This window comes from Trichoderma aggressivum (genome assembly GCF_033847375.1).
Source record: "Trichoderma aggressivum f. europaeum strain CBS 100526 chromosome Unknown scaffold_054, whole genome shotgun sequence".
In the NCBI taxonomy this organism is placed as follows: Eukaryota; Fungi; Ascomycota; class Sordariomycetes; order Hypocreales; family Hypocreaceae; genus Trichoderma; species Trichoderma aggressivum.
This window is the reverse complement of record NW_026946420.1, coordinates 109,462-121,892: the sequence shown is the minus strand read 5'-3', so window position 1 is coordinate 121,892 and position 12,431 is coordinate 109,462. Positions and strand designations below refer to the sequence as shown.

General features: G+C 52.1%; 4 protein-coding genes across 4 annotated transcripts; 1 reads left to right on the top strand and 3 right to left on the bottom strand.

Annotated features, from left to right (window-relative positions):
- Window positions 1-2,237: 2,237 nt before the first annotated feature.
- Window positions 2,238-5,703, bottom strand: Triagg1_9509 (uncharacterized protein; the record flags this gene model as incomplete). The annotated part of the gene is made up of 2 exons (XM_062904475.1): window positions 2,238-3,875; window positions 3,931-5,703. 2 exons carry the CDS (start codon window positions 5,701-5,703, stop codon window positions 2,238-2,240), a joined length of 3,411 nt encoding a protein of 1,136 aa, XP_062751546.1.
- A 947-nt stretch (window positions 5,704-6,650) lies between these two features.
- On the bottom strand, window positions 6,651-7,553 carry Triagg1_9508 (uncharacterized protein; the record flags this gene model as incomplete). Its single annotated transcript, XM_062904474.1, has 1 exon — window positions 6,651-7,553. The coding sequence occupies one exon, from the start codon at window positions 7,551-7,553 to the stop codon at window positions 6,651-6,653; it is 903 nt and encodes a 300-aa protein (XP_062751545.1).
- Window positions 7,554-8,048: 495 nt separating this feature from the next.
- Triagg1_9507 (uncharacterized protein) lies at window positions 8,049-8,546 on the bottom strand (the record flags this gene model as incomplete). Its single annotated transcript, XM_062904473.1, has 1 exon — window positions 8,049-8,546. The coding sequence occupies one exon, from the start codon at window positions 8,544-8,546 to the stop codon at window positions 8,049-8,051; it is 498 nt and encodes a 165-aa protein (XP_062751544.1).
- A 2,701-nt stretch (window positions 8,547-11,247) lies between these two features.
- Window positions 11,248-12,355, top strand: Triagg1_9506 (uncharacterized protein; the record flags this gene model as incomplete). The annotated part of the gene is made up of 2 exons (XM_062904471.1): window positions 11,248-11,461; window positions 11,526-12,355. 2 exons carry the CDS (start codon window positions 11,248-11,250, stop codon window positions 12,353-12,355), a joined length of 1,044 nt encoding a protein of 347 aa, XP_062751543.1.
- Window positions 12,356-12,431: the final 76 nt, after the last annotated feature.

Sequence of the window (12,431 nt, the reverse complement as noted above, 5' to 3'; positions counted from 1 at the left end):
CCCGTATTCCGTATTTCAAGTGGAAATGCGTAGATGTAGATGTAGATATCTCGAGAGCGAGCGAGTAAAGCAAGCGGTGGGCGAGGCGCCTTTTGGTCTGCTTCTGTTTCGTTCTGCTTTCTCTCCCAAAGCTCAGCTCTGCGACTCCAAGGGAGAGAGAGAGAGAGATGTGGATCCTGGTGCGACTCGCCCTTCGAACAGAGCAAACAGAGACACTGCCAACGGGGGCCTCGTGACTTGGAACCGTGAACCGTGAACCGTGAACCGCGAGTCGTGAGCCGTGAACTTTGGGGGCCCAGCTGCCAATCCGACCAACAAGCGCCCAGCGTGCGACGGCAACAGACTAGCAGTCAATGCGTCTTCCGGTATCGCGTCGTGCCGTGTCGGAGCCCGAGGCTGGATCTGCGCAAGATTGTCGTCTGCAGCGTCGAGGGTTTGAGGTTGAGGTTGAGGTTGAGGCTGAGGCTGCTGAAGGGGGTCAAAAGAGGTGGTGGCACTTGAATGGTTGCAGTGAGTACGAGTAGGAGTTGGCACCAGTCAGATTCATGCACTGCATTCCTCGACCAGGCACGGCAAAAACAAAACTCGAGAGGCTGGCTTTGGCTGGGCTGCTTGCAACGGGCGCTAGACCCGGCTCGGACTCTGGCCCAGCAACCGGTGGGAAGCTTTTTTTTTCCTCTCTCTCTCTTTCTCTCTCTTTTTTTGATTTTTTTTCTGGCTCGTCTCTGGCTGTCAAGGTTCATGCGCTAATTAGTCAGGGAGTGACGCAACACCGAGATTCACCCAGTGCATTTGCCAAAATCTCAATCTCAACGGGTAATTTATCGACTTGCTTTGCAACTTGTATCAAACAGCCTCGTATTATGTTGCAGCTTCATCTTGCTATTCCCCTTCTCTAATTAATGCCCTCTGCACTCCTCTTATGTATATTCTCAGTCCCCCATGTACCCTCATACACTAGAGTAATGTGCCCTATCCACACTCCCCATCCAACCATCCCCTACCCTGTAATCCACAAGAGTCCAAAAAACACCAACCAACTTCTACACGCACAAGCAATTCCCATCTCCCTCAAACCTCTTCCACAACCCGCTTCGGATGAAACACTCTCGCATCCTTCTTCCTCCCAACCAAAAAATGCTTCACCACCCTCGCCACCTTCCTCAACAGCAGCACAGGCAGTATCACCGGCCACAGCACCATGACTGCCATCCACCACAACAAAACCAAAGCCTTGTCTCGCCTCGTCCCCCGAGAATCAAGATACCACTCAGGAACCCATCTGCCGGATTTCCCCTTGCCGTTGATGCATAGGATGCAAATCACCCCGAATAGCAACCACCCAGCGATCGAAATCGGGATCAGCACTCTCATGATTGCCCTGGGAGCATACACTGATTCTTCGCCGTCCGTCGTCATGTGGTGCATGATGTGAGGACCCCATCGTTCTGTTGTGTTGTGCGTGATGATGGTTTGATTGAATCTGCACGGGCCTGCGTCCATCTGACCGGCGACGCATGGCGGCATTGACATCTTTCTCGAGCTGCTGCGTGCCATGAGCTTCGTGGTTGACGAGGTCACCGTATGAAGGTAATGTGTTGTAACGAAATGCGAGTATAGATACGGATATGGAAGCCCTGGAAGCTCTTTTGACGTATGTGGGCGACGATATTGAAATGTTTGATGCTGTTGACCCTGGTAAGTCTGTCTGATGCAAATAACAAAAAGACTGACTGCCTACGCGCACACGCATCTGTAGCGAAGGTCAACCGCAACCCAGGAGAAACACAAGCATATCTTCTTGGCCAGTCTTTCCTTGTAGTAAAAGAAAAAAAAACGCACTCCATTGTGCCTACTCAACTGTGAATAGTGAGGCAGTTGAATGTCCACATTCCATGGCACCTTGACACAACTCACCGGCATGTACTCAACCAAATGGCTACAAGTATATACACATTACTAATTATTCAATACTAATTATTCAATAAGGTATTGCCTGTGCCTTGCTGCAAGCCCGAGTGGTATCTATACTACCATTTCCCTAGCACCCATACTCCATACATCATTCTACCTGTATGCGCAATCGGTCCTCCAATGTGATAATATACAGGTCCGCCCCCTTCCAGGGCAGGCCAAAAATAAATAAATAAGTAGCAGAAAGATAGTACATGACCTTGCTGTAAAGTGAAAAAAGCAGAAATCAGCAAAGCAAAGACCAAAAAATTACCCACCAAGCCTTAGTCCACGTCAGACGAGTCGTCGTCCCCGTTCTCAGCTCTCCACGCTTCCATCTCGGCAGCGGGAACTCGGCCTCGGAGCCACCTCATCGTGGCCGCGGTTCCCTTCTCCAGGATGTTCCACTTGGGAACCTTGAATCGGTTTCCTGCCACCTCGAGCCGCTCGAGCCCGTCCTTTCCGCCCAAGAGGCCGAGCCGAGGATCCAGATGCGCAATCTCATTGCTCGACACATCAACCACTTTGAGGCCCTTGATGGCAGCTGGATCAAGCTCGGTTAGTTGGTTGTTTGACGCAAGCAGTACCTTTAAGCTGGGGAAGCTCTGCTTCAGATCGAGCGGGAGCGCGGTTAGGCGATTGAGCGAAACGTCAATCTTTTCCAGTGCGGGTGCTTTAAGGAATTTTGTCAACGGACCTAGGCTGCTGATGGTATTCGAGCTCAAGTTCAATTCCGTCAGAACTGGCAAACTCAGCTCTTCTGTTAGGTAGTCCTCTCCCGAGATTTTGTTGTGGCCCAGTGATAGAGACGTCAGGGTTTGCGAGAAGAACTGTAAAGATCCGGGGAACGCGCTCAGGAGATTGTGATGAAGCTGCGCCTGTCTTATCTGATAGCTCCTCGACAGTTCGGCGCACATTTCCGGGCTCAGGGAAGACGATTCGGTGCGTGACCGGTCCAGGAGTCCTCCCGGCTTGACCTGCCAGGTTTCTTGTACTTCTACTGTCTGAGCGCGGGACCTGGTAGGCGAATGGGGTGCAGATGTCGGAGGCGTGGCAAAATCATCATCGCCTTCTGATCTGCTGTCCGTGTCCTCGGGGTGGATAGCCGACAACTTGTCCGGCTGTTGCTTCTTCTCCGTTTCCGGTGGACTGATTATGGTGGGGATGGGTGCCTGAACGACTGGCTCCTCGTATGGGGGAGGAGGCTCCAGCCTTGTCGACAGCGCTTCCTTGATCTCATCTGTCGGGGCCGAAGCAAACTTCTTGTCACGCAGCGGGTTACCGCTAAGCCGAAGCAGAGTCAGGCTGTCCATCCGAGAAATCTCAGGTGGGACTACCCGAATGTCGTTGCTGGAAAAGTCGGCCTGTCGCACCTTTTCGAGGCTGGTAAAGCTCAGGGGGATGCTGGAGATGTTGTTCGCATCTGCCGCAAGGTTTACAAGACTTGTCCACGAAGTCATGTCTGGGAGCTCCTGCAGTCGATTCATTGAGAGGGTGAGGGTGTGGACAACGGGAAGTCTGATTGAAGCATCGGCGGGCACGAGACGCGTCAGTCTGTTCACCGAGATATCGAGAGATTGAAGCATTGGTAGAGAACCAATCGATCCATCGATCAGGGTGCCCAAAAGCTTGTTCTTCTTCAAATCGAGCTCGGCGAGCGGGAGCTTTGAGAGCCCCTCGAAGGGAAGCGATTCAAAGTTATTCTCGCTCAGGTTGAGGACGCGCAGCCGAGAAAGGCCCTCAACGTTGGGCGGTAGGGCAGAGACTTGGTTTTTGTGTATATCGAGAACCTCCAGGGCGCTCAGATCCGCGAGGCCCGAGTCCAACGCGCCAACCAGGAGGTTGTTTGCCAATTTGAGATCGCGGATCGCCGTCATCTGGGCGATGATTTCAAGGCATCCATTTTCTAGGCGATTAGACGACTAAAAAGTGTGAATAAATGACCCCGAAAAACATCAACGCCACGGAGATACTCACCAGATTGAGAGTGGTCAACTGGGTGAAGCGGCGGAACCCCATGGGAATGGCTAGCAGCCGATTGCCATGCATGTCGAGAGTCTCGAGTCCTCCGAAAATGTTGCCACGGCCCTCTTCGTCGTTTTCGAGCTCTTCGGGGCTGCGGTCAGGGAACATGGCGTCGTCCAGCGTTTCTATCTCATTATCCGCACCAACCAGCCTGGTCAACTCGACACTTTCTGCCCAGCTTTCACCGGCTCCGATGGTCTCCAGATCATACATTTTCACGACCTCGCTGGGAATCTCTTTTAGTCCTAACGCGGCGATGTTCAGTTTGCCACTAGTTCTTGCTGCTCCGATACGTTGCTTCAGCACTTTTTCGCCAGCATCCTGTCCCTTATTCATGTTGAATGGGTCATCAAATGCTGCATTGTAATCGAACCCGTTCTTTGCCGGAATCGCTGCGAAATCATCAGTCGTAGATGTTGCACTGGCCGTCTGTGCCGGAGCCTGCTTCATAGCCGCCTTCTTGGCAGCTTTTGCCTTGGCGATCTGATCCCGAAGCGCCGATGAGGACTTTTGAGCTGGCTGTTCCGGCTTAGCATCCTCTTTCACCGCCGTAGCGGCTGGCGCGATAGTGCCGTCCCAGGAGGAGATGGGAACTCGCGCATTGTCGCTGGCATCTAGGGCTTGCATCGATGGCTTCTTGCCAAGACCCTGAACTGATGCCCTTTGCTTCAAAGTCTTTGCTGCCGGCTTCTGGACCGGCTTCTGGGCCGGCTTGGCTGGTGCTTTGCGCATCGTGTTTGGACTTGGGCTTCTGACATCCGGCATGGAAGCAGATGGCTTTGAGGCCGCCCCGGAAGCACGGCTAGCAGGACGTAGTCCTCGTGTACTGCTAGAGACGGCGCCTGGGGCTCTATCATTATGAACGATTGAATTTCTCTTGAATAGATTGGCTGATGACATTCTGGGATTCGAGAAGGCCGAGTCGTCAGCCGCACTTGAGCCTGGGCGAGACGGATGTCTTGCGGACCCGTCAGAAGTGTAGCTGGAGCTTGGCCTTGAGGCTGAGCTTTCGGCTCGTGATAAAGGTCGTCCCGAATCAAAGAATGACGAAGATTTCTTGCTCAGAGCAGGAGACGAGGGCAGCTGCGACAAAGTCTCAATAGTGCGCTCGGATAGTGAAGGTTTCGGTGTGTTGATCTGAGGCATGCTCCACCCCGGAGAGGAGAGCGGAGATGCGTTATTGTCAACTTGATCTGGTACGCCGGCAGAATCATTCAAGTATGAGATGAGGATATCATTGGACGCCTCTGTAGAGCCTGCCTCCGTGTCAAACAAGCCCCTATCGGATTCTGCTGGTTCTGCCCAGGGCTTGTACTGCGCTGCCGGGGCGTTGGTGACTGTGCTCCATCTTCGCGATGACGACGATACGGCTCGTACGGGCTTCGACACTGGGGCAGCGGGTTTGGGAGCGGGAGCGCGGGAAGAACTAGAGCGAAGTTGGTTACTGGACGTAGAGTTGCGCAAGGCCGGCGCACGCCCGCTGCTTGTACTGGCAGAGGGGCGTAATTGGCCACGAGAAGCAGAACCTCGCAGCTTTGGGTTCTGGATCTCCGTGCCACTCGATGTATCTCCTGCTAGGCTGTCTCGGGAGGGCCTTGGGCGAAGCGACGACGTGGAGCTGGAAGCCGGAGCCGGAGCCGGAGCCGGCTGGACGATGCCGGAGACGGGACGAGGGAGTCGGGAAGGGCGAGGGATGCCGCTAAGTCGTCTCTGGGAGTTGTCCATCTTCACATGAGTCCCTTGCACTCCGTAGTTGGCAGCTGGATTGGTGATGGCCTGTTGAACTAGGGTGAGTTTCGAGTGTCGATTTGATCGATCATGCAAGGTCTGGTGTCGAGAGGAGGGGCAACTGGGACTCTTGTCAAGACGACACGAGCCAAGGGTGAATGTGTGTAACGAATGTAAGTGTCAACAAATGACGGAATGTAGAGCAAAGCGAGCAATGTCTCAAAAAAGGAGCGACTGAAGAACAGCACACTGCGCGTGTGAGGAGAAGGAGGAAAAAAGACGAAGAGACAGAGTCCCAGCTGCCGGGAAACGAGTTGCTAGATTACGTGCATTGTCATCAATTTAGAATTGCGGCAGCTCATCCCAGTCAGGGGAGTGACCAGGAGCTGGCTATCACGTGGGGTTAATTTATCCCAGCGCTAGGAACAGGCTAGAGGCGGGAGAGGAACAGCACTAAAAGGGCCCTAAGGCGCGTGGCAGTTGCGCTATAGCAGCCCTGGCAAGCCCTGTACTGTGTTGTGCTAGGTACATGTACCGGTACATGAAGCCCTCAAGCTGGGAGAATCAATGTTTGATGTCCAGTCAATGCTTTTTGAAGGCTCGAGGTACCAAGTATTAGGGATGCACATGAAGGTACTCTGGGAGTGCAGGTTGGATAAGTCTTGAACAAATGAGGATTCCGTATGTTCTGCCATCTATTCTCTCTCTGTCAGGTCAATAGTAAATTAGTATGGGGCCAGCGGTCTTTTGGACAGATTTGTTGAAACCGACGATTAATTCAATTCATTCAATTCTACCTTGCTTTGCTAATAATGAGAAATCAACACAACCAAAAACGCAATAAACTATCCAATCGCTTGCTTAGAGGTACTAATCCATCGACCCGTGTTAATCCAACTCGGTATTTGTACATGTCCCACGACAAGTGCCGAGCACAGCGTCCGTCATTCTGGCAGCCAGTCGCTGTCTACCTCATAATCTCCGTCAGAATCCACCACATCGGACAGCTCATATGAGCCGTCGCCAGCATCCTGGCACTCGCCCTCGGAAAATGCTTGACTTGTCGATCCGCTTTCCTCGGGCTCATCTGAGTCTTGCGTCAAATCAATGACGTCTGGCTGTGGCTGCGGCTGCGGCTGCGGCCGTGCCTCGTTCTCCTTTGGAGCTCGGCTCTGTTTCGAGAGCTGTTTGAGCGCTGGCATATGCTTGTGCCGTACGAGTACAGGCTTTGTAAAGGACGCGCGCCGTCTCCTAGCTTGATGTGTTCGGACTGCCAGACTCTTCCGGGGCTCCCTCTTGGGGTTCTTGTGGCCAAGGTTGCCTCCCGATGCCACCGTTGTTGGATCGCCACCCCATTCTATCAAGAGCCTGGACACCTTGTCCCGAATAGCTCTCCTGGCGGCGTCCCGGCCTTGAGATGCTTGTTTGAGGAGCTTGTCGTAGTCTGTGTGGCAGTGTCGAGCATGCGCCTGAACTGCTAGATATGCCTTCTTGTCCAGATCCAACTTTCCCGTACGGCCGACCCGGCCGCTCCGTTTCCTGAGAGTGCGCTTGAGGATTGTGGTAAGATCCTGCTTTGGAATCTTGGGGAAAAGCTTCAGAGTAGCTGCTTCAAATGCATCTTCGGTAGCTGCATCGCGCCGTTGGACAGCGCCACGTCTCTTTTCGCGAGTCTTCTTCTCCTCTGAGCGGACATGCCGTAGAACCCGTATGGGCGCTCTCAGTCCTTCTTGTTTGCCGCATTTCGTCACAACATACAGCGTCTTTTTGGCGGCGTGGGTTTCTTTGCGGCAGAGCGCTGTCATGAAGGGATTGCCCTTCTTGAGAAATCCGTAGCCCGTGGGCATTGGCGTCTCTGAGGAGACGGTTTTTTCAGGCATCATCGTCCAACAGAGAGATGAGGTAGAGATGAGATTTGATCAAGATCTACTGTAGTGGGAATGGTCGCAGGCGAGGGCGGATGGGAAGCTTGAAATAATGCTTCATCTACATCAAAGGACGGATTATGTGACATGGTGAACAATGAATGCGCGCATTTGTCGATATTCTTTGACTGTGAACTTTCATTCGGTAGCTTCAATGTTGCTTTGATGAAACTTGCATGGAATTTGCAGCTCTTTGACGCACTAACAATCGCGCTGTTGAGAGTGACATTTGATGCTAGCGCTGAAACGCGCCGCCCAAGCTCAAGTGCCTTGTCAGTGGTGGGCTAAAAGCAGCTTCAATTTCATCAAAGCAACGGCACATTGATTCACTCATCATCACGTGGTTCATATCAAATCGCTTGTATGATGCAGTGAGAGTGAGAGCAGATCATGAGCGCTATTGGATTCATTCATTTTCTAGACAGTACTTATTTCTAAACTCTCAGTCGCGAAGCTGCCAGTAAACATGTCTGGATTCGGCTGTGCCTGAGCCTGCTCTATCATGTCGACCGTTATGTCATCTTTCTGCTTGGCCCATACCATGTCCCAATGGCCTTTGAGAACAACTGATGCCTTTTTGTCAAGTTGCGAAGTGATGAAATCCTTGAGGACAATTTTTGCTGTTTGGCTTGCTCCAGGACCGAGTTGAATGAGTGAATCAGGGCTGGGAGGCCATTCTCTGCGAACCTGAATCTCGGGCAATTCGAGAGGCTGTAGAGTGCCGTCAGGAGTGATGGTAAGCAGGCCGATAGTTGGTGCAAGAGTGTCTAGCGGCGAGTTGTATAAGAGAAAAGTGATTGGATGTGTATTTCCATTGACGACCGTGCTGGTGATGGTGAGAGGAGATGTTTTGGTCTGCTCAATAGTCACGCGGAGACGGTCGATGGGACTGGAGTTGCTGCTGTGGCTCTCCATTGAAGCTGCTGGCCATAGAAAGAATTTAGCAAATGTAAGAACCAGGCTCAATCCAAAGATGGCGCGAATACTTGGATAATAGGCGTGGCTCATCGGAAATGAGACGTCGGGGTATCAAATGAATAGGTTAAGTGAAGAAAGCAGGAAACTGACCGTTCATGGATTTACAAACATGGTTGGAAACTTGGCAAACAGGGTGAATGCGTGTGCTATGGCTTGGAAGCGGGGTGGTGCCTGAGACTGATGACGCTCATCGACCGGATGTCTCATGTCCGCTGGCAACATGAGCCGTGTCATTGACTGTGTGCGAGATGATTGACCGACATGTTCCTCTCCGAAACAAGACCCCTATCTCTACCTATACTTGGATAAAGATTCAAGCCGATCAACAACACCAATCCTAAACTGCTACCGAATCTACAGAAGAGCCAGTAAACCGTCGTATAAAGATACGAGCATGATAGAGAGCAAAACATCTCGCTTGACTACTCTCGACATGCGTCTCGTACGCCTTTCGGACGGTCGCCTCCGGGTTAGAGTTCTTTGTTCAAGCCATCATCCCCAGCTTCTACTTTAGGCAACTCAGCACTATGCGAGGCACTTTTGTGCATTAATTACGGGAATAGTGCTCCAACACAGAGCTGGAAACAGGGTTCAAAGTTTGATGTTTATTCATAACCTTACGTTATGCTTGTCTTGGGGCCGATTCTTAATCTTTAGCAGGTGGAGTCAAGGCATGGCCAAGATCGATTCCGCAGCGAGCTGCCGAGGCGTTCGGTATATTGGCTAATTATATCTTGATTGAATGATCCAAAGATAACTCTAAGATACCATCACACAATTCCTAACATTGTTGATGAGACTCCGAGACTTGAGTGACGAGACTCGCTACAGTCTCTTAGCTAGACGAGGAGAGGCTATGTCCGGAGTAGCCGTTCAGAGGACCATAATGATGATCACTGCCAAGGATTGTTGGTTCAAGTTCCCAGGCGGCAAGATCATCTACATGATTTGTCTTGTCCTATCAACTACGAGTCCATGTATTCCACCCTACAAATAAAATAGATATCGCAAAGGCTTGGCTGCACCGCATCTCCAACGGGCGAGCTTCCCTGTTGGGAATATCTCCCGGCCAAGACCTTGCACACCACGGGATTTGCCATCTACTATCGCCAAAAACCACGGCTCCGGTACTTGGGAAAGCCCGGAAGAGGAAGGTCATCAGGTTCACCAATTAAGCGTCTGAGCAAGCTTACAATTACGCGGGCTAAACACGCCTTCAATGCTACCCGATCGAGCCGGACTGGCGAGATCGGCTGCGCACGTCGGCGGTCCCCCAGTGTCTGACAGTATGGCAATTATCCTTGACGAATGCAAATTATATGCAGGCGAAATGGACGCCAAGAATCTAACCAAGGGATTGCTCCAAAATCTCTCACTCTCGGATTTCTCTCGGTGGAGAGTCACCAGATCCTCAACAAAGCAATACGAGGTTGTCAACTCCATACGTTGAAGAGATAGGTGCCCTTTCTGAACAGGACATACATCTTCATCATATGCACATCTCTCGTCTTCTAGTCTTCTTACACTAACCTCGTATAGCACGTAGCGCAATCGCCAAATTGGATCCTCAATCAACGGAGCAAACATGTACCGATGATAAGAAACATCAATCCCGTCCTTGGCATAAACGTCGGCAGAGACGCCAAGATGCTGCCGTTGCATGTCTGAGGGCGACACGAAATACAACACAACCGTCCACTTTCAGCCATATATCCCAGAGTTCCAGCACACCGGGGATTTTCGACCTTTTTGGAAGCTGTTCAGGCCCTGTCTCACGCTTATCGCTTGGCGTTGAGGGGGAGCAACGCCCTACTACTGGCCGGAACGTGTATTCATGTTGCTTTGAGTCCGCATCTCGGCACCGGGCCGTCGTTTGTAGTTGATTTGAACACTGAGGCTAAATGCCTTTCTACCATCAGGGCGCTTGTTACTTGCATATGAGAGGAAGCCGCCGATTTCCGCGTATGGGGCTCACCCAGACGAAACGAAATGTGACGTTGAGACGCGAAATAATGAACCTGGGAAGAGTCACGATCTTTGTAAGATTGTTATCGAACAATTGTATCTTGACGCAAATAGATACCGTGATGCCATGAGAATCTTATAGATCCAATCAGACTTGTTGACGAGTAAACAAAGGGATAATTCCCTGAGAACACTGCCGATACGATGGATACGGTGGCATTCGGGCGTGAATGGTTGGCAATTGAGCATGCCTCACCTTGCTATTTCGCCATTCTGCCAACGGATGCCGTACCTAATAAGGCAGCTCGGTTTGGATTGGGTGTGCAAACATGCTCTATCTTTCGTGTAAACCCCAGATTACGACATTACATGAGTGGAAGCAGGACCAATCTGGTGGACGAGGTTGAGAGGCTGTGTAAGTAGGTTGGCCGTTGCTTGCCGTTGACTGGAGATTGATGATGGGGATATGGCCATGGGTGAGAAGAACTTTTGATCGGCTGTCCAAACGAGATGGACATTGCACCAGTCTTGATGATGCTCTTTGAGCTCAGAGTCTTCATTATCATGTCGACTTTCAAGTATAAATAGGTTTACTCATCGCCACTCTTGGATATGGCATCTCTTCATTGTCTCCAAGCATCTCATTCAATCCTCACATCTGTCTGCTCTCAAAATGAAGTTCATCTCTGGTCTCATTGCCCTCGCCGCCTTGGCCTCTGCCGCCCCTGGCAAGGCCCCGACTCCCCTCGACATCAAGCTCGAGGGTGCTGGCAACGCTGAAATCAAGGCTGTCATTACCAACACGGGCAAGAACAACTTGAAGATCTTCAAGACCGGTACCATCCTGGACAGCGCCCCCGTTGAGAAGGTCACAATCAGCTCTGGCGGTATGTGTCCTCATAACCCCTTGGATATTTCCCATAAACATGACGTTGCTAACATCATACTAAGAGCACGTCGTCGCCTTTGACGGTGTTCGTCAGCGCATCTCTACTCAGAACCTGGCTGAGGATGCCTTCCAGCACATCGCTGCCGGAGAGTCAATCGAGGTGACCTTTGACATTGCCGAGGCCCACGACCTCTCCATTGGCGGCAAATACGACATCCAGTCCGTTGGTGCCTTCTCCTTTGCCCAAGAAGAGTCCAACGAGCTCGTCGGCTCTGTGCCGTTCGAGACCAACAAGATTGAGATTGAAGTCGACGGCGCAGATGCCTCTGCCCGCCGCGTTGCCTTTCACCAGAAGCGCACCCGCGTCCAGAGCGACTGCACCGGCAGCAAGCTGTCTGTCACTCAGGCGGCTCTCCGCAACTGTGCTTCCGTTGCCCAGCTCGCCCAGCAAGCCGCCGCCTCTGGCTCTGCCGCCAAGCTCACCGAGTACTTCAAATCTTCCACCAGCAGCGTGCGAAGCACCGTCTCCGGCGTCTTCAGCCGCGTGCTCTCCGAGTGCAGCTCGACCAGCAGCGGCGTCGCCAGCTACTACTGCTCCGACGTCCTCAGCTCGTGCTCCTCCAACGTGCTGGCTTACACGCTCCCCAGCTCCAGCCTGATGGTCTACTGCAACCTCTACTTCACGGCTCTCCCCGCGCTGACCCGATCCTGCCACGCTCAGGACCAGGCCACCACCAACATCCACGAGATTACGCACTTGAGCCAAGTCAAGGGCACTCAGGACTACAACGGATACGGATACAACTTTGTGCGCAGTCTGTCTGCCGCGCAGAACCTCAACCACGCCGATACTTATGCGCTCTTTGCCAACGCCATCTATGCTGGCTGCTAAGCGTGACGCTGATTGAAAATGAGAGGATTTGGCTTGATTAGGGTTGGAATGCATGATCTATACTTTGGATATTGCA